The sequence below is a fragment of the Lucilia cuprina genome, chromosome 2 (assembly GCF_022045245.1).
Source record: "Lucilia cuprina isolate Lc7/37 chromosome 2, ASM2204524v1, whole genome shotgun sequence".
Lineage (NCBI taxonomy): Eukaryota > Metazoa > Arthropoda > Insecta > Diptera > Calliphoridae > Lucilia > Lucilia cuprina.
The window spans coordinates 48,103,371-48,131,264 of NC_060950.1; the positions used below are offsets into that span (position 1 = coordinate 48,103,371).

Below are 27,894 nucleotides of genomic sequence, written 5' to 3' on the forward strand. Positions count from 1 at the left end.
TAAATTCGGTAACATCATATCTCCTCAACTAGAAAAGATACAAACATAGTTTTAAGCTAATGGGTTTTAATATGATGAACCTTGCTGGTGGAGGGTATTTAAGATTCACAATGAATATATGAACATTTTTAAATGCCTATAAAATAGCTGTTAATGCATAAAAGTGAGGCCTATATTTCAAATAATTAAATGATCTTTATTATTCTATAGCCACAATATAAGATTTTGCGGAAGGATCCAAGATATCAGAAGTCGGGCATAGAATGTTACGTCTAATTTAAAAATCATATAGCTACAGCCAATCCATAAATATTCGTATATCATATGTAACGATCGTACTTAATATGAAGACGTTATATATAAACAAGTAAGAGTTCTACATTCGGCTGTGCCGAATCTTATATATCCTTCACCATGATGTGTTAAAACAGTCAAAAAACCAGAAAATACCAATTGTATCCCAATTTATACGATCTAAATTGATCCGGGCTCTACATGCTTAACTTCATATTTCAAGGTTCAATATTATAGAAATTTCAAAAAGTACCTTTTGAAGAACGAAAAAGTACCAAAAACTTCCCTTTTATATGTTCCCACTTAATCCAGGATCTACATAATGTTTCTAGGTTCAATATTAAAAAATATAAAAAAGTTCCTTTTGTAGAACGAAAACGTACCAAAAAGTCCCTTTTTGTAGGATCTTACCTAGTCAAAGCCCTACATGCTTTCTAGGTTCAATATTATATAAAATTTAAAAAGAACCATTTGTAGAACGAAAAAGTACCAAAACGTCCCCTTTTATGTGTTCTGGACTAATCCGGGCTCTACGTACTTAATATCATGTTTCTAGGTTCAATATTATAGAAAATTCAAAAAGTACCTTTTGTAGAAAGAAATAGTACCAAAAAGTCGCGTTTTGCCAGTTCTTACCTAATCAATGCTCAACATGCTAAAGTACATATTTCATAATATTTTATTGAAAAAAAAATTATTTTCTTGACAATTTTAATTTTTTTCTTTATTTTTCTTGTGTACAGTAAACAACCAAATAAAATTTGCCGAAACTTAACAAAACTCTCTTAAGTACATTATAGTTTGTCACATACGTTTTATATGTGTTCGCACAGTTGCTTAAGCTGACTTCAGTTTATGTAAGCATATTATAATTAAGCCTTAATTTGAAATGTTAAGAAACCCGGTTTGCTGCAGTCGAATAATTCGGTTTATTATGAAAATGCATTTTTATACCCTTCACGTCGTGAAAAGGGTATATATAAGTTTGTCATTCTGTTTGCAATTTCTATAATATAATTTTCCGACTTCGCTTTCAGGATCCTTATAGAGTGGAGTCGTCTGTTTGTATGTTTGTTGAATTCAGTTTTTAGAGGACCCCAGTTATCGGCGAAATCCAAATCTTCAATAATTATTTTAGACATGCTTTCGGGAAGATCGCTATATATAAGGGAGATATGGTCTATAAATATGGGAGATATGAGCAAAAATCCGAGACAACCTATGAAAATTTCATCAAAAACTCAAACAGAAATTGCAAAAAACAAAATACATAATCATACGGCAAATTTTGTTATTGTACTCTGTTTCTAAAAACAAGTCAGAGCGAGAGCAGCACTAGTGTGTTGTTATTGGCTAGAAACATGAAATTAAGTATGTGGAACCTGGCTTAAGTTAGAAGCCATAAAAGGGAACTTTTTGGTACTTTTTCGTTTTTCAAAAGGGTACTTTTTGAATTTTCTATAATATTGAACTTAGAAATATGAAATTATGTACGTAGTGTCTAAATTAGGTGAGAATACATAAAAGGGATATTTTTGGTACTTTTTAGTTTTTCGAAAGGTACTTTTTGAATATGCTTTAACATTGAACGTAGGAACATGAAATTAAGCATGTAGTCAGAATTAGGTGAAAACCGGAAAAACTGAACTTTTTGGTACTTTTTTTTTGAAAAGTACTTTTTTGAATTTTCTATAATATTGAACTTAGAAATATGAAATAAAGTATGTAGAGTCCAAATGGAACTTTTTGGTACTTTTTCGTTTTTCAACATTTTTGAAGATTCTATTATATTGAACCTAGGCTATGAAATTAAGTATGTAGATTCGGAATTACGTGAAACACATAAAAGGAAGTTTTTTTGGTTCTTTTTAGTTTTTTAAAAGGTACTTTTTGAGTTTTCTAAAATAATGAACCCAGAAACATGAAAGTAAGTATGTAGAGCACGGATTAGAGAAGAAATCAATGGGGATTTTTTGGTTCCTTTTCGTCCTGCAAAAGGTACATCTTGAATTTTTTATAATATTGAACCTAGAAACATGAAATAAAGTATGTAGAGTCGGAATGAGATAAGAATCGGAAAAAGCGAACTTTTTGTATTTATAATATTGAACCTAGAAATATGAAATTAAGTATATAGAGTATGAATTAGGTGAGAACACATAAAAGGGAACTTTTGAGTACTTTTTCGTTTTTAAAAGGTACTCTTTTGAATTTTCCATAATGTTGAATCGAAAAACATGAAATTAAGCATGTTGAGCCCGAAGTAAGTTATGTCAAAGAAGACATTTTGGTACTGAAAAAAACATTTCTTTGTGAAGGTACATATTAATAGTATTCAGATCTTAAGTTTTTGACAACAAATATACAGGTTTTTAATACCACTTTAACGGAACCAAGACCTGGAGAATAATAATTATAAAGACTACGAATTGCTTGATAGCAATTCTAATAAAATTTGGTGAATGAATGTATTTTTGTATGAATTATATTTCTTCTGGATTTTATAGTTTGGTAATGTTTTTAAGTCAATTATGGATGTGAGAGAAATGTAAGAACAGAATTTCATTAAGTATCCATATACTTTTAGGACCAATATTTTGTACTTTACAATTAGCAGCACAAACCGAAAATACCTTCCGCAATATTTTTAAAAATTTTAAAAATTAAATAGAACTATGTAAAATTGTATTTCATAGAACCTAATATTTTGTTGTTAAATCCAAATTTGTTGATATTTATAAAAAAATGTAAATACCAAATTTGTTGTAAAAATATGAAATACAGATAAAACAAAACAATTTCTTTTAGAAAGTATGCAAAATATGCTATAAAAATGTTGAAAATATGCAAAATATATGCAATTTAAAGCAAAATATGCAATTTATGCATGTTACCGCCACTGCCTTGGCACTGTAGTAAATGTTTTATGTTAGTTATTTCTATTTATAACATTTGTATGCTCCTATCTTTTGTCAATATAATATAAGATTGTCAAAAAAATAAATTTCAGGCGGAAAATGCAAGCAAATAATAGGATAGATAAAATATAAATTATATTCTAAAGACATATTAAAATCTAAAATTGTCTTAAGAAGTTGATTTAATTAAAAAGCTTGCTCCGAGTCCAAGCTAAAAAAGTTCGTAAATTAAATGTTGTTATGTAGACTTGTATATTAATGTTTTCAGGAATTTCAACACCACTTTATTGTATTCAGATCTAATTAAATAAGAAAAATATAAATTTATAAAATTTTCAAACATGTTTTGGTGTTAATAATCTTTTGGAACCAGGAGCTTTGTCTTCTACAATTAACATTGAAATTATTGTTTATTGGGAATACCTGATGTACCACAGTTGTTTTCGATTCGAGTCTTAATCGCAAGCAGAGTCATAGCAATAAATAAGTAAAAAAGAAATTGTAAGTACAATAACATGAATTCTTCAACTTCACATTGTCAACCACAAATTCTATACGATAACAAACAATTGAATGCCACAAATGGTAAAATTGCAACAAGACTTGAAAGATGCTGATAAAAATGCACTGATTCGAACTTTTATAACCTCTACTACAAAATGGAATTTTAATCCACCAGCTTCACCCCAAATTTTGGGAGCACGGGAGCGAATGGTGAGATCAGTAAAATGTGTTTTATACAAAATCTCTAATACAAGGTGCCCAAATGACGAAGTCTTAAGAAGTATGATGGTACAGATCCCCATTGAAAACGTAAATATGGAAGCTCTCACACTGAACCATTTTTTGGTGGGAAGTTCAAGTGGTCTAAAGTCATTGGAATTATATGAAGATACGGGAGATACATCAAAGTTATTTTTTTTCTCAATTGTTTGCTCAAAAGTTTTGGAGTGTTACCTCCACAGCCTTGGCACTGTAGTAAATGTTTTATGTTAATTAATCTATTGTGCTTTTTCCAATCTTAATCTATTGTGCTTTTTCCAAGTTCCATTAATCCTGTTCCTCAAATCATATATCAAATTATGTACCAAGAATCCTAAATAAGAGTTTCTAAAGATTAACAAAACTGAATTCCTGAAATAAAAACGCCATCAAACTTATTAACAGTGTCTGAGTTGTTATTAAATACACTTAGCCTAAAACTAAACTTAAATTTAATTTAAACTTAACCTAAACTAAAATTAAATTAAAATTAACTCAAATTTAATCATCATTCAAAATATCCTAATTGATGATTTTAAATTAATTATACTTACCTTAAACATAATCTAAAACTAAAATTTCAACAAAAATAAACAACATTTTATCGAATTGTGTAACTATTACACTATTACATTTAATTTGTTACATAAATTTTACATTTACATTATAAATTGTGTTTAACTTTATTATTTTAACTTACACAATAATCTGGTACATATTTGAGTGAAAACTAAAAATTTATTACATAATAATTAATTAAGATATGTAATAATTAAATGAATCCTCGACTTCAGGCCTGATGACATCCTTGGATTTTGAAACTGGTGAGTTTTTGAATAAAAATTGAAAAATTTACTTATTCACTCATTTATTGTAAAACAACCCTTAAAATAAACATTTTATTATACTCCATATTCAAATTTTGAGTTAAAATGATTTTTTTTAAATTTGAATTTTGAGTAAAACAAGCATTTACATATCCACACAAACATTTGATTTATAAATATTAAATACTTATATTTAAAAGAATGTAATTACTTAATTAGATTTAAATTATTATTTCTTTATTTCTTTTAAATAAATATGTACTGTTAATGTATATTTATATTATGAAACGTCAAGCATGGCACTGTGGATAAAGATCATTGAAGAGGTAATGACACAGGGATGGAAAAAGAGATTTTGTTTCAGTATCAAGATTTTGTTTCAGTATCAGAGAGTACTTTTTTGGACCTCAAAGTACTTAGGTTAGGTTGGACCTCAAAGTACTTAGGTTAGGTGTTCAGAAACTCAGTTTCTTGAAATCCGAAGAAATGCACCTAGGCCACAATCGGGCCTGTTGTGAGCCCTTTATCATGAAAAAAGGAACTGAATGAATTATTTTTCAGTGTTCAGAAACTCAGTTTCTTGAACGTAATTCCTAAGAATCTTCCAATCAGTGTTAGTCAGGAATGTTATTTCCGGAATAACATCACATCCAAGATACTTGGATCTAACTTCGACGAATGCCTGGCAGTGACAACGAAAGTGCTCCAGAGTTTCACTGTCCTCTCCACATGCTCTACATACGTCTGAATCCGAACGTCCAATTTTGCATAAATGTGCTGAGTTTGTCCACTCAGAATACGTACTATCATACTAACTTCAGACTTGCTCATTTTGAGGAGATTTTTCGTCTTGCTCTCATTAGGGTCCCCCGTAGGATTTTCTTGGTTCTACCCACTGTTTCATTATTCCAAGAGGTCTTATGGGATTCTCTCACCCATATTTTTAGTTCAGCTTTTGTTGCGTCAAATGGTTTTGCGTTCGTCAGTTTAACTGCCTTGAGCTCCCTTCCCTTTAAAGCTATTACATTCGCTCTTTCGTTACCGACTACTCTCGAAAAGGGTAAAAAATTACGATTTCTCAAAACTCAGGACATAATATCTTAGATTCCAGATGTGATGGAGAAAATATGAAGTAAATTTCGAATAATCTTATAGAAGCGTCTAACATAGTCACAGGGTTTCAACTATTTTAACATTTTGTCTGATAATATTAAAGAGAAACAGCTACTAAAGTTATAGAGTACTTTAGTAGCTATTTCCTACATCTTTTATTTGATGCATTTTCGATAAGTGCCAAAAAAAAATTTAAAAAGTATTTTAAATTTTAAAGAAACTTTTATCCCCATGTTCTAATTCTCTTGTTATTTCAAAACGATTTATTGAAAGTTCCCATACAAAAAAATTATTTTAACAGACAGATTTACTACCGGTTAAACGATAATCAGATATTGAGATTGTAGCCCTGGAAGTATCAAAAAAGACTCGGGAGTATCACGGTACTTTTGCACATCAAATAGTATCAAAAAAAGTACCATCGTACCAATTTTGCCATCCCTGTAATGACATCTGGTCCTCTTCTTCAAAGTTTCTGAATTCATTTTTATTTTGTATGTATGGTCTGGACTTTGATATTTTATTTTCATTTTTATTTCTTCATAAAATTCTTCACTGGATTTTGTAAATAAGATTTTTCTAAATCGTGTATATTGTTTAGTTACTTTTACTTTAGCCTAAATAAATTGTGTAAAGGTTTTAAAAGATGTGTTATTAATAATTTGTAGTTTTACGGTTAATATAGAAGAACCGAATACAACCCAGACACAGACACAATCCCGTTCGGCTAGAAACACTACTAATAGAAATTAAAATCGTCATAATAGTGAAGTTCAGTTAAGACAGATAGTTTCGGAATCTATGACAGCTTTACGAAGTGAAATGACAGATTTGATATCGAGTGAATTACGAAATTTAAATACAAATAATAATGGTGATTCGAATATTCCTACTAATTCTTATTCTGCCAATAATGAATTTCCTTTCCGTATTGACTACTAACAACCTTAACGGGAATTGTTAAGGTTCAAATAAATTGTGCAAACATGCACACAGTTTATTTGAAGGTAAAGTTTTGGACTGGTATTGGCGATTTCATCGTCATGACAATGAACTGGACTGGTTTTCTTTGACAAGAGCATTACGAGACCAATATAAGAGTTACTATAACGACTTTGACATAATGGAAGACATTCACATTTGTAAGCAATGAAGTAACGAGAACTTTGATGACTTCTTTAATTTAATTTCGGCAAAAATCAGATTTCTGACAGTGACTTGTGCGAGATATTAGTTCGGAATCTTCGAACAGAAATACGACACGAACTTTTGCATTAAGACAGAACACAAATATCCTCTACTAAGACCATATCATATTCGATTGGCGGAATATGAGAAAGCTGGTAAGAGAATATTTGGTAAGTCGAAAAAGTCAAAGCGTTTATGTCAGCGTTTTCGTGATTTTTATAGAAAACTTAAATCATTTAGAACTTGTATTATTTCACTTATAAGTTCTGAAGATAGTGATAGTAGACACTATATTACATTAAAGATATATAATGTAAACATTTTGCGTTATTGGATAGTGGAGCGAACAAAAGACACAAACTAAGAAGGGATTTAGAAAATGTGTTGGGAATGTACCTACAGCGGATGGACAGAGACAGAATGTTTTAGGTACTGTAACATTGGGCATTACTTTTCATGGACAGAATAAATTATTTGAATTTTTAGTTATTCCGTCAATACAACAAAATTTGTTTTGTGGTTTTGACTTTTGAAAAACTTTTAGTTTAAAAATTTCAGTTCCTGATATTATGGAAATAGAATGTACAGAAACAGACCCTGACAAGTTAATTTTAACACCCGAACAGAAACAACGGCTAGACAAAGTAATAGCTCTACTTTTCCAAATTCTGAAGTTGAAGGTTTAGGTTGTACGACAAAAATTGAACACTACATAGATACGAGAGATGCGAAACCTATAAAACTGAGGTACTATCCTATTTCTCCAGCTGTTGAAAAACAACTTTGTTGAGAACTAGATAGGATGTTATCTCTAGGTGTTATTGAGGAAGCACCAAGTTCACCTTGGTCTTTGCCGACTGTAGTGGTAGTAAAGCCTAGTAAGATTAGTATATGTGTTGACAGTAGGAAATTAAACGCAGTGACAGTTAAGGACGCTTACCCAATACCGAACATCGACGGACTTATATCGAGACTTCCTTCAGTTCATTGTATATCGAAAATCGATTTAAAAGATGCCTTTTTGCAAATCAAACTGGAGGAAAGCTCGAAACCTAAGACAGCTTCTACAGTCCTAATCCGCCTTAGTATTAATTTACAAGAATGTCGTTTGGACTGTGTAATGCACCGCAATCGTTGTGCAGACTTATGGACATGGTTAATCCGTATCAGTTGTCACACGTTTTTGTGTATTTGGACTATCTTTTAATCTTTTCGAAGAACTTTGACGATCATCTCATACACCTAATGGAGGTAGCAGTACAGTTAAGAAAAGCAGGCTTAACTATAAATGTTAAGAAGAGCAGTTTTGGACTATCTCGGTTTTTTAGTAGGCAACGGGACATTACAAGTAGACGAGGACAAGGTTAGGGCAATACAGGACTTTCCGGTACTAAAATCTATTAGACATTTAAGAAGATTTTTGGGAATGACGTTTCATTCAGGACTATTCCACATTTACTTTCTCATTGACAGAACTATTGACTAAAAAGAAACATTTCAATTGGACAGATTATGCTCAACGGTATAGAAAGGCCATATCGCGTTTATGTCTCAGAAGTTAAATAAAGCCCAGCGAAACTATACAATAACGGAATTGGAATGTTTGGCAGTAGTGATGGCCATAAAAAAGTTTAGACCCTACATTGAAGGCCAGGAATTTGTAGTAGTAACCGACCAAGCAAGTTTAAAATGGTTGATGGGACAAATAGATTTGTCCGGGCGTTTGGCACGATGGTCCCTAAAACTACAAGTGTTTAACTTTTCAATAGAACATAGGAGTGGCAAAGATAATGTAGTTCCCGATACACTTTCGCGTGTACATGAAGGAGAAGATTTTGTTCAACCTATTGAACTTGAGACACTACCGACAATAGACTTAAATTCAACAGCATTTGACAGTACAGAATACACAAAATTTCGACAAGACTTTGCAATTTCAGAATTTCCGGGTTTCAAAATTATAGACAAGTATATATATAAACGGACTTAATTTACTTCTGGAGAATTAGATGAATCAAATTCTTGGAAACTTTTTGTTCCGTCAGAACTGAGACAGGACGTTATATATTCAGCTCACGACATTCCAAATTCAGCACATGGCGGTATAGCCAAAACTTTAGAATGAATCAGACGATATTTTTATTGGCCTAGAATTGTGACTGACGTTAAAGACTATATACAAAATTGCGAATAATGTAAAACATCGAAAGCACAAACTAATATTTTGAAACCACCACTAGAACAGATGGTTATAACAGACACACCAGTTCAACGCTTATACATCGACTTGATTGGACCTTTACCAAGAACTAAATCTGGATATATTGGAATACTTATTATTTAAGAACATTTTTCAAAATTCATGTTTTTAAAACCACTTAAAAAATAATTTCAAAACATATAGAAGTAGAGTAAGAGAATCCATTATTTCTGATAATGGTTTACAATTTTAAAGTAAGGTCTTTGAAAATGTTTTGAAAAATAATGGAGTCAAACACATTTTGACAGCTGTTTACAGTCCGCAGGCGAACGCTAGTGAGCGTGTAAATCGTTCGATCAATGAAGCTTTGAGATCATACGTACGAGATGATCAAATACATGCCTAGCATTAATTGCTCCTTAAGAAACAGTATTTTCCAATGCATTGGAAATAGTCCTTATAAAATTATGTTCGGACAGAGTATGATTTCACATGGAAAATACTATGAATTTCTAAGTAAACTGAATATTTTGGCTGAGAGTCACTCCTTAATTGAAAGACAAGACGAATTCTTTTTGATAAGGGACAATTTTCATGCGTAAAGGGAGTTAGAAATTTTACAGTGGAACAAGACGTGTACAGAAGGACATTTACTCAAAGTTCAAAAGTTCAACATTTTAATTCAAAACTAGCTCCCGTCTGTGTTAAAGCTAAAATTATTTGAAACATTGGTCAGGTTTATTATGAACTTAAAGATGTAGAAACTAAGGCTAGGGGAATTTACCATTCCAAAATGGTATTTCTTTCTTTCGCCTTTAAACATCCAGTTTTTTTAAACATTACTCAAATCTGTATCTGTTTTGTGAATCAAGTACTTACTATTTTCTTTGAGTAACTAAGGAGTGAGATCGAAAAATTCTTAACACACGTTTATCATTACATTTTTCAACCAAAGTATTATTTGATTTTTTTTTTTTTTGATCAAGTTACCTTTGAAAAACATATCAGTTATTATGTGTAATGTCAATTATATTAATTTTTTGTTAATCTGATTAAAATGAGTGACCAGAAAAAAGTGCGTACTGAAATTATTAAATATTTTCAACTAAACCCAACATGGTCTTACAAAAAGTTGGCCAAGCATACAAAGGTCTGCGTCAAACTGTTTCCAATGTTATTAAACAGTACCGGGAGAACTTGTCAGTTGATAGAAAACCTGGTTCAGGTAGAAGGAATGGTCCACATGATGTTTCTAAAGCCAAAAAAATAGAACGCATTTTCAAAAGAGCTCCCAACACATCCGGTAGGAAAGCAGCTCGGTTAGCTCAGTGCTCGGACTATTTGGTACGAAAAGTTAAAGCTAATGCAGGTTTAAAAACATACAAGGCTCAAAAAGTTCTTGACAGGAACGCTGCTAAAAATTTAGAGGCCAAAAACAGAGCACGGAAATTGAAGTCAAGTTTTATAAAAAAAATATTCTTGCTGCATAATGGATGACGAAACGTATGTTCTGGCAGATTTTTCGCAACTTCCAGTCAAAAGTTTTATGTTGCTGATGCTCGAGGGAATGTTGGAAGAAAGTTTAGGACCCAAAAGCAGACAAAATTTCCCAGAAAGTTCTTGGTATGGCAAGCAATAGGCAGTTGCGGCAAAAGAAGCCAATCATTTGTTACAACGGGCTCTATAAATACCGAAATTTACATCAAGGAATGTTTACAAAAAAGGCTGCTTCCATTCATAAGACTCCATAATGTGTCCACTTATTTTTGGTCTGACTTGGCATCCTGTCACTATGGTAAACAAGCCCCTGAGTGGTACAAGAACAATAATGTGGTATTTGTACCAAGAGAGGCAAATCCTCCAAACTGCCCGGAGCTAAGGCCAGTGGAGAGATATTGGGCTCTTGTTAAAAGAGAATTGAAGAGTACAAAAAAGGTGTCCAAAAGTGTGGTAGATTTTAAACGGAGATGGACTACATGTTCGAGCAAAGTGACAGAAAGAGCTATAAAAACGTTAATGGAAGGGTTTCCGAAAAGGGTTCAAAATTTCATCACTAGTGATTAAAACTATAAAAATATTTTTTTTTGTAAATTGTAATAATAATTTGAATCAAATAAAAAAAAATAAAGCTGTAAGTTTAGTGGTTTTTTTTTTTATAAACATGTATGTATGTTAAGAAATTTTCGATCTCAAAAAAAATCAAAATTAAAACAAAAAAACAATTTATGAGATAAAAAGTTATATATATATAATATATATATATATATATATTATATATATATATATATATATATATATATATATATATATATATATATAATATACATATATATATATATATAATATATATATATATATATATATATAAATATATATTATATATATATATATATATATATATATATATATATATATATATATATATAATATATATTATATATATATATATAAATATATATATAATATATATATATATATATATAAATATTACTTTCAAAAATTTCTATAATGTGGAAGCTAAATGAATTAAACTAAAAATAAAAGCTTCTTACTGAATGCGAATTTAATCACGTGATATTGAACGCATAAAACTGAAACATTAAAAAAATGTTTAATCAATTTTAATTTTCTATAAAAGTAAACAAAATTTTGAATGTATTTAATTTAAGTTAGGGTAGCGAAAGACCCAGAGTATGCTAGTATTTAATAAATCCTCATATTTCAATGTCCGTATATTAGAACTGGAATAATATCCATCAAACATATCGTAATCCATTAATTCAACCCGTAACTATATGTTCAACATGTATCCTGTTTGATTTCTTTCCAACCCTTCCATTAACAACAAAACTATTATTTCTTAAAATCAACTAATACTTATAAAGTCATATAAAAACACAAACATACTATTGTCCATATAAGACATTGTCCATAAGACATTATATTAGAATAGAAGTTGCTTATTTCTTTTCTGACAAAAATGTAAAAATCTGCGAGTTTCACCTGGCTATGACGTGATGTGACATGACGTGATGTGACAAAAATTTCCAATGGAGAAAATTGCAATATTATTGAAAATTAATTAATCCATTAATTAGTCTCCGATTTTGGAATCGGAGAAATATTTTTGTTGAAAATCGCTCCCGTATAAGAATAATATAAAAATTAACATTAATTAACATAAAACTTTTAAAAATGCTTATATCACCCTAAAATTCAATACAAATAATTTTGACATACACAAAAATCGTTCATCCTAATTTTTTTAAAAAATGGTCCATGATTAGGCATAGCTTCTATACAAAGCCCACATTTGATATGCCCATATACTTGGATATATAACTAAAATTTCGCCATCCTGATAATACAAACACACGAAAACCTTCCAAATGTACTGACCTTTCTGATGATAATACAATAATCGGTCTTAATGCCCGTATAAAGCCGATATCAGAAAATCAGTTTTTTTCAGTACATTAGATAAATAGCATAAATATGAAATCCTTCAATATTTCACAATTCGAAGGTTGCACTTAAGAAAATAATATGTAATGTGACGTGATAGACTTTGAAATTCTATAAAATATAACCCCGTTTAGAATTATTTTTTTTTCTTTTAAATTGAGTTCTTTATACTAAACTTGATTTATATATATATATATATATATATATATATATATATATATATATATATATATATATATATATATATATATATATATATATATATATATATATATATATATGGATCAAGCCACCAGGTGGTGGCTAAACTCCAACTCCAAACGTTAATGGAAGGGTTTCCGAAAAGGGTTCAAAATTTCATCACTAGTGATTAAAACTATAAAAATATTTTTTTTGTAAATTGTAATAATAATTTGAATCAAATAAAAAAAAATAAAGCTGTAAGTTTAGTGGTTTCTTTTTTATAAACATATATGTATGTTAAGAATTTTTCGATCTCACTCCTTATATTAAATACCTGCTCATTTCGAAAATACTCAAATAAAATTTGTTCTAAATATCTATGAAAATTAAGGCATACAAATGTTAGAAATTTTCATTTGAAAATTTAATTTCTGAACGAACATTTGAATATATAAGGAAAAGTTAGCTTTAGCTAGAAAGGTTAACTGGAAATTTGAAACTTTAAATAAGATATAAAATAGATAGAGAAGAAAAGGAATAATTAAACATTTGGAAGCTGCATTTGAGGATATACTTATTTATTTTGAAAATATACTAAAATTTTGCAAGGATCTAGATATCATCGTATATAAAATCCTTTGTCCCATATGGAACAAAGGACACGAAATTGCAATATTATAATAAAAAGGAGATATATTCAGGATAATCCACAATCCTCCAAATCTATTGTGCTTTTACCAAGTTCCATTAATCCAGTTTCTCAAATCATATATCAAATTATGTACCAAGAATCCTAAATAAGAGTTTCTAAAGATTAACAAAACTGAATTCCTGACATAAAAACGCCATCAAACATCAAACTTATTAACAATGTCTGAGTTGTTATTAAATACACTTAGCCTAAAACTAAACTTAAATTTAATTTAAACATAATCTAAACTACAATCAAGTTAAAATTAAATCATTTAAAATATCCTAATTTTATCCTAAAATATCTTACTTTTATCTTAAAATGATCTTAAATTAATCACATTTACCTTAAACATAATCTAAAACTAAAATTTCAACAAAAATAAATAACATTTTATCGAATTGTGTAACTATTACACTATTACATTTAATTTGTTACATTAATTTTACATTTACATTATAAATTGTCTTTATCTTTATTATTTTAACCATATAATAGTATATAGGCGAAACTAATTGTCAAGGACCTAAGTCCCCTGTCAAAGACCTAACTGGTGAGAATGTATTAGTAGAAGCACAAAAATAAACACAGTTGTTCAAAAGGTACTAAATAAAAAATGTATTTTTTGGACGTTATTCTTTGTGTGTTATTAATGAAATTTTATATGGCAGTAAATGAAAATATTAGTTATTTATTTTTTTTGAAAAGATATTTTATCTCAAAACATATTACAAACACGTCTTTTTGTTATTTTTTCTGCACTACTGCAAAATGAAAAAAGTATGTAAAATACTTTTTTAATTTTCAATACTAAAATGTACAACTTTTCATTTCTCAATTTTAATTAAAATAAAATGTCAAAGAATAAAAAATATTTTTTTTCGTTTGTAAAATATAAATTATTTTCGGTGTTTTAAATAAATGAAAAGTATTGAAAAAAATAATAAACATGAAGTTTAAGTGATAAGAAAAACTAATAAGTGGTAATATCCTCGCAATTTTGCGAAGAAAATTTGAAGTTTAGTGAGTGCGTTTAGTTCTCACAAGTTTGTTTTATTCTCTCAGAGCTCGTCGGTGTGAAGAGAATAAAATTTTTTGTTTTAAAACCGCTTCAGTTTCGCCTATATGTACTACTATATGATTTTAACCAGAGTTTAAATATTAGTAAATGCTTTTATATTTTTATTTTTGACTTTGCAATAAATATGCATTTACCTCATATTTAAAAATATGCATATTTAAAAAATGGTTCTGCCCATATACATATAAATTAAATAGTTTTTGATCATAAACCATTAAATTCTTGAATTTTTTAAGTTTTCTCTTTGTTTTCCTAATATCAAAAATATCATGTGCAAAACCGAAAGAAGAACGCCTTGATAACGTAAAATAAAAATTGTCAGAATTTGACTTTGTAAAATTTTTATTCAAGAAGTTATTACTCAGGACCGGTAAATATATTTCGACAAAACTTTTTACATATTATTTATTAATGTGTATAAATAAAATTATTAAAATCAGCATAATTTTACTTTACTAAGTCATATACAATGAAAAAAATTATTTCATCAAAATCAACCCATATATTTTAATTTTACAAGGTCCACAAATATTTCACATTCAAATTTATGAATAAAGACACATGACTCTGCATTTGAAACTAAATTTGTCGCTTAGATCAATTTTTTCATAATATTTTATAATAAATATAATTCTAATAACAAAACATAAAATTTATAATGAAACTTAATTTTGTCCGATAACTGCATATAATTTTTATACAATTCGTGGCATGTTGCACAGTGGTATAGCAAAAAAAAAGAGGGAAATAATTCGGTAACTTTGGATATTACTATTATTTTCATCCATACATTTGTTAGGCATGTTTTACTACCTAAATTTTTATGAATTTTTACAGCCACTTTTTACTATTAATCTTTTATTCTTTATCCCTAAAAAAATTAACAAGTATTTATTTTATATAAAAAAATAGTCTTTATTTATTTTTTTATAAATTAATATAATTTTGTAAAACAATCGGTATCACATGATATTTTAAAATGCTAACGTTTTGTAGCAAATCCAACGTTTCCTTATAGTAGATAAAGCAGGATCAGAAGATAGAATCAGATTATTAAAAATATCTTCATTTTGAGACTGCCTAGAACACTTCCTTGAGCTAAACTGATGAATATGCTTAAAGTCTCTATTCCTCGATTCTTGGGGTTCTTCTGTAAGATCTCCTAAAGGCAGAATATTATGTTCTATGATGACCTTTTGTGAGGCTAGTACTTATTATTTTCTTTGAGTGTATTTAATACCTGCTCATTTCGAAAATACTGAAATAAAATTTGTTCTAAGCAATATATGAAAATTAAGGCATACAAATGTTGAAAAATTTTCATTTGAAATTTGAAATACAAACGGAACAGGAAATAAAACATTTAATAATTTCAAACGTTAAATATTAGAATAAATAAAGATTTAATTACTATTAATTTGGGGACATTCAATTTTTTAATTATTGTTCAAAATATCATTTGAAATCCTTCGGAAGGTAAGCTAGCGAGATATATGGATGTGTGTTTTTTCTACATTAATTTTTTTTAAGATTTTAGATAATTGTGTCATTATAATCCTTGTTCCAATTGGAACAAAGGATTCAAGCCAGTACGAGATACAATTTTAATGATCGACAATCGTTCAATCCTCAAAACACAAAAGAGAAAATTGTTTATATAATCCCTACCTACAAATATTGCAAAATTGTTAAAATCAAATTCTAATAACCAAGCCAGCATCTTAAACAAACTGAATTCCTAAAATAAAAACGCTAAACCTAAGTATTCTATTACAATTTTCATCAATGACGTCATCAAACTTCTTAACAGTGTCTGAGTTGTCATTAAATACAATTTGCCTAAAACTAAACTTAAATTTAATTTAAACTTAACCTAAACTACAATTAACTCGAATTTAATCATCATTTTAATTTAAAATATCCTAATTTTAACTTAAAATATCTTAATTTTATCCTAAAATATCTTAATTTTATCTTTATACTTACTTTATACTTACCTTAAACATAATCTAAAACTAAAAATTCAACAAAATAACTAAAATTTTATCCACTATTACATTTAATTTGTTACATTAATTTTACATTTACATTATAAATTTTGTTAATTTTATTATTTTTAACTTACACAATAATCTGGTACATATTTGAGTGAAAACTAAAAATTTATTACATAATAATTAATTAAGATATGTAATAATTAAATGAATCCTCGACTTCAGGCCTGATGACATCCTTGGATTTTGAAACTGGTGAGTTTTTGAATAAAAATTGAAAAATTTACTTATTCACTCATTTATTGTAAAAACAACCCTTAAAATAAACATTTTATTATACTCCATATTCAAATTTTGAGTTAAAATGATTTATTTTTTAAATTTTAATTTTGGGTAAAACAAGCATTTACATATCCACACAAACATTTGATTTATAAATATTAAATACTTATATTTAAAAGAATGTAATTATTTAATTAGATTTAAATTATTATTTCTTTATTACTGGTCATAGGAGGGATGTTATTTTTATTTGATTCCAAATGCACAACATCTAAAGTCATTCTCAGCATTATTTTTTTTTTAATTTATTAGAAACTGAAATTGTCATAAAAGAATACAACTAATTTGGCTCAAAAAATTTTAACAGAAATAAATAAACTACAAGCATTTGTCATATAACTCCAAAATAAAACTGGTTTTATTAAAAAAAATTTAATACAAAAAATATACATTCAATTTAAAAGAAAAAATTGGATTATAACTTAGTACTACTTTTAAAGTAGTGATAAATGTTATTCTTTTGGAAGTATTTCGTTTTGTTTTTGATAGAGATATTTATTTTTATTTAAGAAGTTTGAAGTTAAAAAGTTTCAGAAGTTATGAAATGCTGAAAGTTTGCAATTTTCAAAATCAATTGCAGAATTGTCATCCGTGTAGCATTGGTATTTCTTCTGATGTTCCGCTTCAATCTGGGGTCAGCATATCTATGTTTCCGATATAGTCAGTTCTGGTCCGATGATTATTTATAGCCTTCCAACCGCTTTTGGGGAGTTCGCCTAAAAAGATATGACGAGTTGACTGTAAGTCACCCCTGATATATCGGATCCTTACCCAAAATCTAAAATTGTGGTTATGCTGGAATTAAGTACATTTAATTACATGCAATATAAGCTTTTAAAATGCTTACTTTTATGCCTTAAGAGCTATTTTAGAGGTATAAGGAGTGAGATCGAAAAATTCTTAACACACGTTTTTCATTACATTTTTCAACTAAAGTATTATTTGATTTTTTTTTTTTGATCAAGTTACCTTTGAAAAACATGTCAGTTGTTAATCTGATTAAAATGAGTGACCAGAAAAAAGTGCGTACTGAAATTATTAAATATTTTCAACTAAACCCAACTTGGTCTTACAAAAAGTTGGCCAAGCATACAAAGGTCTGCGTCAAACTGTTTCCAATGTTATTAAACAGTACCGGGAGAACTTGTCAGTTGATAGAAAACCTGGTTCAGGTAGAAGGAATGGTCCACATGATGTTTCTAAAGCCAAAAAATAGAACGCATTTTCAAAAGAGCTCCCAACACATCCGGTAGGAAAGCAGTTTGGTTAGCTCAGTGCTCGGACTATTTGGTACGAAAAGTTAAAGCTAATGCAGGTTTAAAAACATACAAGGCTCAAAAAGTTCCTGACAGGAACGCTGCTAAAAATTTAGAGGCCAAAAACAGAGCACGGAAATTGAAGTCAAGTTTTATAAAAAAATATTCTTGCTGCATAATGGATGACGAAACGTATGTTCTGGCAGATTTTTCGCAACTTCCAGGTCAAAAGTTTTATGTTGCTGATGCTCGAGGGAATGTTGAAGAAACGTTTAGGACCCAAAAGCAGACAAAATTTCCCAGAAAGTTCTTGGTATGGCAAGCAATATGCAGTTGCGGCAAAAGAAGCCAATCATTTGTTACAACGGGCTCTATAAATACCGAAATTTACATCACGGAATGTTTACAAAAAAGGCTGCTTCCATTCATAAGACTTCATAATGTGTCCACTTATTTTTGGCCTGACTTGGCATCCTGTCACTATGGTAAACAAGCCCTTGAGTGGTACAAGAACAATAATGTGGTATTTGTACCAAGAGAGGCAAATCCTCCAAACTGCCCGGAGCTAAGGCCAGTGGAGAGATATTGGGCTCTTGTTAAAAGAGAATTGAAGAGTACAAAAAAGGTGTCCAAAAGTGTGGTAGATTTTAAACGGAGATGGAATACATGTTCGAGCAAAGTGACAGAAAGCACTAGAAAAACGTTAATGGAAGGGTTTCCGAAAAGGGTTCAAAATTTCATCACTAGTGATTAAAACTATAAAAATATTTTTTTTGTAAATTGTAATAATAATTTGAATCAAATAAGAAAAAAAATAAAGCTGTAAGTTTAGTGGTTTCTTTTTTATAAACATATATGTATGTTAAGAATTTTTCGATCTCACTCCTTATAAAAATACCTGTATAGTTCGAACTACAAATAATTAATTTGCTAGGGATATGGTCGAAAACAATTTTTTTATCTTAACAAAAGAAAGACCATTTTATTCAGCATTTAATTCTATTAATTAATAATAAAATCACGTAGGTACATAAAAAATAATTTATTTTACAAAAATCTATGAAAAATTATTATGCTAAGTTTTATAAAAATGTTTTTAATTTTTTAACAATTTTCAAAAATGTTTATACTAATATTTATAAAATGTGATAAATTTATTTCATGATAAATTAACCATTCTTTTAATTTTTTTATTTATTTTTTTAGAGAAGTACATTAAATAATAAAAACTGAATTAAAATGAAAAATCGGGAGTGGCAGACTATATGATACCATATATGAGCATAACTAAAATATGATTTATTTTTAATATATAATTTATATTGAATTTTGTCTTAATTTCCATATATTTTTATTGACGAAAAACTGATTTTATGAAAGAGACTATATATGGAAGCTAGGATCAATTATGGACCGATCTTATTGACATTCGGTGTTTGATTTATTTTCTTATAAGTGATAGATTTGTAGAATTTCATCCTAATTGTAGTGTTTATGAGGGAATTAATGACCGTGAAGCCATTTTTAAGAGCTTCAAAGGAAATCAAGGACTGCTCCATGGTGGCTATAATGATCAATAGTTTGCCTAAAACTTTTTCTGCCTTGGTAACTTCACTTGAGGGTCAGCCGGAATATTTAATTTCGGTGGAATACGTAATGGAGAAGTTGCTGGATGAATCAGAAAGGCGTAGTGAAGGTAATGGTAACGAAAGTGAGAATGCTAATGCTTTGAAAGGTCAACAATTTAAGAAGAAGAAATCAGTGAAATGTTTCCATTGCAACAAGATGGATCATATCAAGAAAGATTGTTATAAATGGAAGAAACAGAATGCAGTGTCAGAAAGTGAAGAAGTTGAAGAAATTTGTTTGCAAGTAGCCAATGGCCGAGGATGGGCTATTGATTCAAGTGCATCAGTACACAAGACAAGTAATCGTAAATTTTTCAAAAATCTGAAAAAATCGTCTAGCAAGGTTTATATAACTGATGGTAGATCTTTAGATGCAGTCGGCGTTGGTAATGGTTATATCACTGGTAAATATAATAATTATTTCTTCAAAATGTGCTTTATGTTCCCGCACTAAACGGAAGTCTTTTATCTGTCAAAGAAATGGTTAAAAGAGGTTTAAGTATCAATTTTAAAAATTCAAAATGTTATATTCACAACAAGGATAAAGTTGTCGCTGACGAGATTTTGAAAAAAAATTTGTATATTTTGTGTTTGAAGTTTGTTTTGGTTGTGCCCATCTTTGGCATCGCGTTTAGGTCATCGTAATCTAATAGATATAAAGAAAATAGAACAGTTGTGTCACAGAATAAGCATAGAAAATTGTTAAGAGAGCGATTTTTGTGACAAGAACTCATTTTCCAAAAGAGAGTTTGAATCGATCTGAAGAATTGCTATATATAGTACATTCCGATGTGTGTGGACTTTTTCAGGTTGAATCAGCAAGTGGTAAGAAATACTTTGTTTCTTTTATCGATGATTATTCGAGATACACTAAAATATGTATATGTAATAAGGGGAAAGAATGAGGTATTTTCGAAATTCAAAGAGTTTGCTAACGATGTTCAGAATTTTACTTATAAATGAATAAAGATATTGCGCTGTGATAATGGTAGTGAATATATAAACAACGAGATGAAATCATTCCTAAAGACGTCTGGTACTATTCTGCAAACTACGGTTTTTTACAGTCCACAACAGAATGGCGTTGCCGAACGCAAGAACAGGACAATAGTTGAGATGGTACGTGCAATGTTAAATGGATCAAATCTTGGAAATAAATTGTGGGCTGAATGTGTTATGGCAACCAATTATATTCAAAACCTTTTACCCAGTAAATCTGTAAGTACAACCCCTTTCGAAAATTGGTATAGGAGAAAGCCAGATTTAGGACATATTAGAGTTTACAATAGTAAAGCATTCGTCCAAATACCAAAGTGTAAAAGACTAGTGGGATATGAAGAAAATGTCAAAGGATACAGAATTTTGAAGAAAGGATCTAATAAGATAATCACTAGTAAAGATGTTAGATTTGAAGAAAAAAATACTTCCTCAAGATATTAAGTGTGAAATAATAAAAGAAAATGTTCCAATTGATATATCCGTGGAAGAACAAAGTGAAGTTAGGAATATTGAAAATCAATGTGATCATGAATCTATCACTACAGAAAACGAAGAAGAAACAGTTCAAAACAACGATAATAAAGTTTTACCAGAACCTCAAGCAAAGGAACAAAATGAACAAGTACAATTACGTCGTTCCGGAAGATTAAAAGAGAAACAATCTGTAAGTTGGTCTGATGCAATGAATGATTTATTTTTAGTGACAACTTTAGAGAAAAATAATTATACACCTAAATCGTAGGATGAAATGATAAAACTTGGAAATCCTGATCGTAAACTGTGGTTAGATGCTGCATATGAGGAATATAATTCTCTTTTAAAGAATAAAACGAAATTACCAGAAGGAAATGGGTTTTCCAACTTAAAAACGATACATCAAAATAACCAAAATATAAAGCTCGTTCGGTAGCCAACTGCTATATTCAATCGTTTGGCGAAGACTATGACGAAACCTTCGCTCCCGTTGGAAAATATGTCACATTAAGAACAGTTTTAGCGGTAAGTGCAGTGATACGAGTAAGCTGCATGTCCAATTTTATGTTTTTAAGTTCAATATTATAGAAAAGTATTAGTAAAAGAACAAAAAAGTACCAAAGTATCCTTTTTCAATTTTCGTTCAATTAGGATTCTGCGTGTGTAATTTTATGTATATTTTAGAGAGCTCTAAAAGTACCAGTGAAGTGCGAAAAAGTACCAAAAGATCTATTTTATTTAATTTGATGTTCCTAAGTTCAATATTATAGAAAATTCAAAAAGTACCAATTAAAGAACCAAAAAATACTAGAAAATATTCCAATTTAAATTTTCATTCACTTAAGTCCCTGATTGATTAGTTTTATGTCTACCAAAGGGCCCACTTTTATAGATTCTAATTAACTCCACATGCTTAATTTCATGTTTCTAGGATCAATATTATAAAAAACACAAAAAGTACCTTTTGAAGAACGAAAAAGTACGAAAAGTCCCCTTTTATATGTTCTCACTTAATCCAGGCTCTACATACTTAATTTCATGTTTCTAGGTTCAATATTATAGAAAATTTCTTTTGATGAACGAAAAAGTAGCAAAAAGTCCCTTTTTATAAATTCTCAAAGTACCAAAAATACCAAAAAGTCCCCTTTTATAGGTCCTCACTTAATCCGTGCTCAATTTCATGTTTCTAGGTTCAATATTATATAAAAATCCAAAAAGTACCTTTTGAAGAACGAAAAAGTACCAAAAAGTACCCTTTTATGTGTTCTCACTTAATCCAGGCTCTACATACTTAATTTCACGTTTCTAGGGTCAATATTATAAAAATTTCTTTTGATGAACGAAAAAGTACCAAAAAGTCCCCTTTTATAGATTCTCATTTACTCCGGGCTCTATATGCTTAACTTCATGTTTCTAGGTTAAATTTTATCGAAAACTCAAAAAGTACCAGTCGAAGAACGAAAAGTACCAAAAAGTCCCATTTTATAGATTCTCATTTACACCGGGCTCTTCATGCTTAATTTCACGTTTCTAGGTTAAATTTTATAGAAAACTCAAAAAGTACCTTTTGTAGAACGAAAAAGCACCAAAAAGTCACCTTTTATAGATTCTCATTTACTCCGTGCTCTACATGCTTAATTTCATGTTTCTAGGTCAAATTTAATAGAAAACTCAAAAAGTACCAGTCTAAGTACGAAAAAGTACCAAAAAGTCCCCTTTTATAGATTCTCATTCTCCGGGCTCTACATGCCTAATTTCATGCTTCTAGGTTTAATTTTAAAGAAAACTCAAAAAAAAACCTGTGTAGAACAAAGAAGTACCGAAAAGTCCCTTTATTATTAATTTCATGTTTCGATTTCGATATCAAAGAAAACTCAAAAAGTATCAGATGAAGAATGAAAAAGTACCAAAAAATATCACTTGGTACCGGGGTTCCAAATAACACCTCATTAGCATATTTAGCGTTTCTAAAACTAAAAATTTTATCTAAATTGGATCATTGTGTTTGAATAAAATCAATCGTTTTTACCCCTTTTGGTACTTTTTTTCTACCCATTAACGAAATAAAAATTGTGTTCCAAAATGTTGCAACATCCTAGTGGGAGCCCGTTTATTTATAGCACATATTTATATGTATAAGTTAATAAATTAAAATCAATATTTTTTGAAAAAAGTACCAAAAATAGGTACAATTTTCACCCCTTAAACATCCGAATAACCAAAAAGAACTAAATTTATATTTTTTATTTTTTCGTCAAGTTATAAAGGAGTCAAAAGTATTGTTTGAATATTCACTGGTTTAAAAGATACATGGGGTGCAAAAAAAGTACCCAAATGCAGTTTTTACCCGTTTATTCCCTAAAGGGGCCGAAATTGAAAAAATACCAGACCCTTGTCCACTTATTTTTTAAATGAAAGACGATAAGCTTTAAACTATGTTTGTATCTTTTCTAGTTTAGGAGAAATGATGTTACCGAATTTACCCGTTTTTACCATTTTTACCCCCTAAACATTCGAATTTCTAAAAATCCCATCTTAGTGGACAGGGGAGACCAACCCCCTGTCCAAATTTGAGCTCTTTAGCTTTAACCGTTTAGGCTGTGCGATGATGAATCAGTCAGTAACGTTAGAAAGGTTATGTTTCATCATACTTAGGTATTTAAATTGAAATTGAAAGAAAATCTGAAGAAGATTTTTTGTTACAACAAGAAGATAAAATCAATAAACTTATAACAGAAAGTGATTTAGAAGATGCAATATCAAGTTATATACCAATGGACACAGAATTTACGAAAATAACAGATGAAGAAAACATACTTCCAAATAATGGAAAATATAGATAGATCTATTGTTGGAATATTGTTACACATTTCAATTACCACAAGACCAGATATTGCTGCTGCCGTATCTATATTGCGCAGACGTGTAGATAATCCCAGAAAGTGTGATTGGGGAGCTGCAAAGAAAACAGTCCGATATCTTCAAACAACAATCAAAAGAAAACTTATTTTAAAAGCTAATTCCGCTTTAAATATTCAGTGTTTCACAGACGCTAATTGGGCAGGTGATGGAGATCGTAAATCAACCAGTGGCTATACATATAATTTTATAAGGACAAAACATTATATCCTGGTCATCAAAGAAGCAGTCAACTATAGCTTTATTCTCAACCGAAGCTGAATTCATTGCTGTATTAAAATTATCACATCATCAAAATTCTGTGCAAGAACAATGCATATAGACGTCAAATTTTACCATATCAAAAAGTTGCAAGAAAGTAGAATTATTGACATTCAAAGCAACAATTAGCTGATTTTCTTACCAAACCTTTACCATTGCCAACATTTAAAGTGTTAATTGACAGAATATTATGTTGAGAGGTGTTGATATCAAGAAAATAATACTTGTTTTAAAATTACTTTAAATTATTTAATTTTATATCAAGTTGTCAATGATAATTTTATTATTAATAGAAGAAAATTTTTCAATAAAATATTATTACTTTTTCTGACATTTGTATACAACACAAGTTTTGCGAGCTTTATATAATTGGATATAATTCCAATAGTATTCGGCGCTTTTTCCTGGAAAATAAATTATTTGTTGTCAGAACGGTTGATAATGAATATATGAACATTTTTAAATATGTATAAAATAGCTCTTAATGCATAAAAATGAGCATTTCAAATGCATATATTTCATATAATTGAATGATCTTTATTATTGTATAGCCACAATTTCAGATTTTAAGGAGATATCAGAAGTCGAGCATAGAATGTTACTTCTAATTTAAAAATCGTCTATGGGTGAAATATAGCTACAGCCAAGCCATAAATATTGATATATCACATGTAACGATCGGAATTAAAATGACGACGTAATATATAAAAAACAAAAAGGGCGGTATTTTTAGACGTGGCAAAAAATAATTTTTATATTTTTAGAAATGTTATTAACATATCTTTAATCCTAGGGGGTGACTGAAACAACTTCTTTTTTGTCCATAGATACCGACCCACTCTATTGTATATATCCTTCGTTGGTTGATTCTTCTTCTTTTTATTAAAAATTTATGTTTCCACGTATTGCATAAATTTATTCAATATGTGGAATGACGTTTTTTGTTAGCAGTTTTTTTTTTTTGAATCTCACATTTTACCGAACACCGTATCGAAATTACGCTTAAATACCATAAAAATTTGTAATTAATGAATAATTAATTATTTTTTATTTTCTAGGTATGATGTTATAAATGAAAGGAAAAATAAGATGCTCACAATTGCTTACAACTGTTTTTCTTTTGCAAATTCTTTGCAAAGTTCCACAACATCTGGTAACAGTGAAGATAATTCTGACGCCAATGACGAAAAATGGTTGTGTCAATATATGCTTGGAAAAATATCAGAGAAAAGGAAAGAGGAGCCGAAAATCTATTTAAATTATTATTTAATGGTAACTATTTGAATACAATGGAACTTTTTTTAATACTCAATAATTGAAACGGGGTTAAAATGGGTAAAAAGCTTAAATATATTCCATTAAGCTTTTTTAAGTATTAGAAATATAAATTAGCATAAGATAGGAAAAATTGGCATAATTTGTACTTTTATGCTTTATGTGTTTTATGTCTGTTCTTAAGCAACTACGCTTTTTGCGTTTGCTGTATTAATAGTCCTGAAGTCACCAATTTTTAAGTATTAATATTGGCACTTTGTAGTACCAGTTAAAATAAGTTTTTACTGTCTACGGAAAAAATTTTCAGTATTCAGTAAAGTTTAACTGGTTACTGAAAAATTTTTCAGTATTCAGTATGTTTTTATTGGTTACTGAAAAAAATTTCAGTATTCAGTAAACTTTACCGATCACTGCAAAAAATTGCAATATATTTACTGGTTACTGCAAAAAATGCAGTATTTTACTGATTACTAAAAATGTGTTTTCAGTATTCTTTACAATCTAGTAATATACTGAAAATTTTATTTTCAAAATATTTTTGAATATAATACATATTTATCATCACAAGTATCTATAGTGAGATTAATTCTATTTTTTGGGATTGAAAATTTTTTCAAAAGCAAGAACTTAGCTATGTATAAATTTATATAAGAGGTCAAATATTATATGATTTTGTCGGGCAATAAAAACTTATTACAATTATTTATTATATTTTATATTAGATTATTAATAGAAATATAGTAAAAGAGATCAATATGATAATAGTTGTATGAGAATTTAAGTTAAATATTATATTGTTTTTAACTAATAATGCATTTTGGTTGAAAATTTTACTGATTACTGAAAAAATTTCAGTATTCAGTAAGATTTGCATTACCAGTTTATTTGACTGAATACTGAAAAATTTACTGACTACTAAAATGTGTAATGCAGTAAAATTATACTGAAGTGTGCCCATGTATGTTTTTGGGTTATAAGTATTTGAAATATTAATTAGCATAGTATATTTGGGAAAAAATAAGACTAAAGGGAAAAAAATCGGCAAAATTTGTACTTTTTATAGTTCAGATATATGCATATCGTGGAAGACCACCAAATGGGGCCAAAAAAAAAACAGGTAAAAAGATAAGTCTGCGTTTGCTGTATGAAATAAAGTAGGTTAGGTTGATAGGAGGATTTATACAACATCAAATACGAAGAAATACATCTAGGAGAAAAAAGGAACTGAATGAATTCTTTTTCAGTGATCAGAAACTCAGTTTCCTGAACGTAATTATTAAGAATCGTTCAATCAATGTTAGTAAGGTATGTTATTTCCGGAATAACATCATTTCCAAAATACTCGGATCTAACTTCGACGAATGCCTTACAGTAGCAAATAAAGTGCTCCAGTGTTTCACTGTTCTCTCCACATGCTCCACATACTTCTGAATCCGTCAGAATACGTACTATCATACTAACTTCATACTAACTTCTGCTCATTTTGAGCAGAGTTTTCGTCTTGCTCTCATTATAGGATTTTCGTGGTTCTCCCCACTGTTTCGTTATTCCAAGAAGTCTTATGAGATTCTCTCACCCATATTTTTAGTTCAGCTTTTGTTGCGTCGAATGCTTTTGTATTTGTCAGGTTAACTGCCTCGAGCGCCCATCCCTTTAAGCTTTTTCATTCGCTCTTTCGTTACCAACTATTCCCGAGTGTGCTGGCACCCATATGATATGAATCTTACGTCTGGGAGAGTATTCATTTAAAGCTTTCTTACAATCCAATGCGGTCTTAGATTTAGTTCTATCTCCTGATATCGCCCTAATTGCCTTTAGCTGTCGGTGAATATATATATTGTATATTGATGACGTGTTCTATAACCGCTTTTGGCCAGTTCACCTAAAGTAAAGAGCCGGTCGCCTGTAAGCGCCGCCTTATATCTTAAATATGTTTCTATGTGTGGAATATCTAGCAACGTTTCCAGAGCCTTGGATGAAGTAGTACATATGGCACAACTTATACACAAGCAGCAATTACGCTG

At 29.3% G+C, this 27,894-nt stretch overlaps 1 protein-coding gene across 4 annotated transcripts in view; it reads left to right on the forward strand.

The window, feature by feature from the left end:
* Nucleotides 1-27,894, forward strand: part of LOC111677206 (calcineurin-binding protein cabin-1-like) — a 637,283-nt gene that overhangs the window by 284,508 nt on the left and 324,881 nt on the right. For all 4 annotated transcript variants that reach the window (XM_046947473.1, XM_046947468.1, XM_046947458.1 and 1 more), the window contains exon 15: nucleotides 25,654-25,867. In XM_046947473.1, the coding sequence (XP_046803429.1) occupies nucleotides 25,654-25,867 (214 nt within the window). The remainder of the gene's footprint in view (nucleotides 1-25,653; nucleotides 25,868-27,894) is intronic.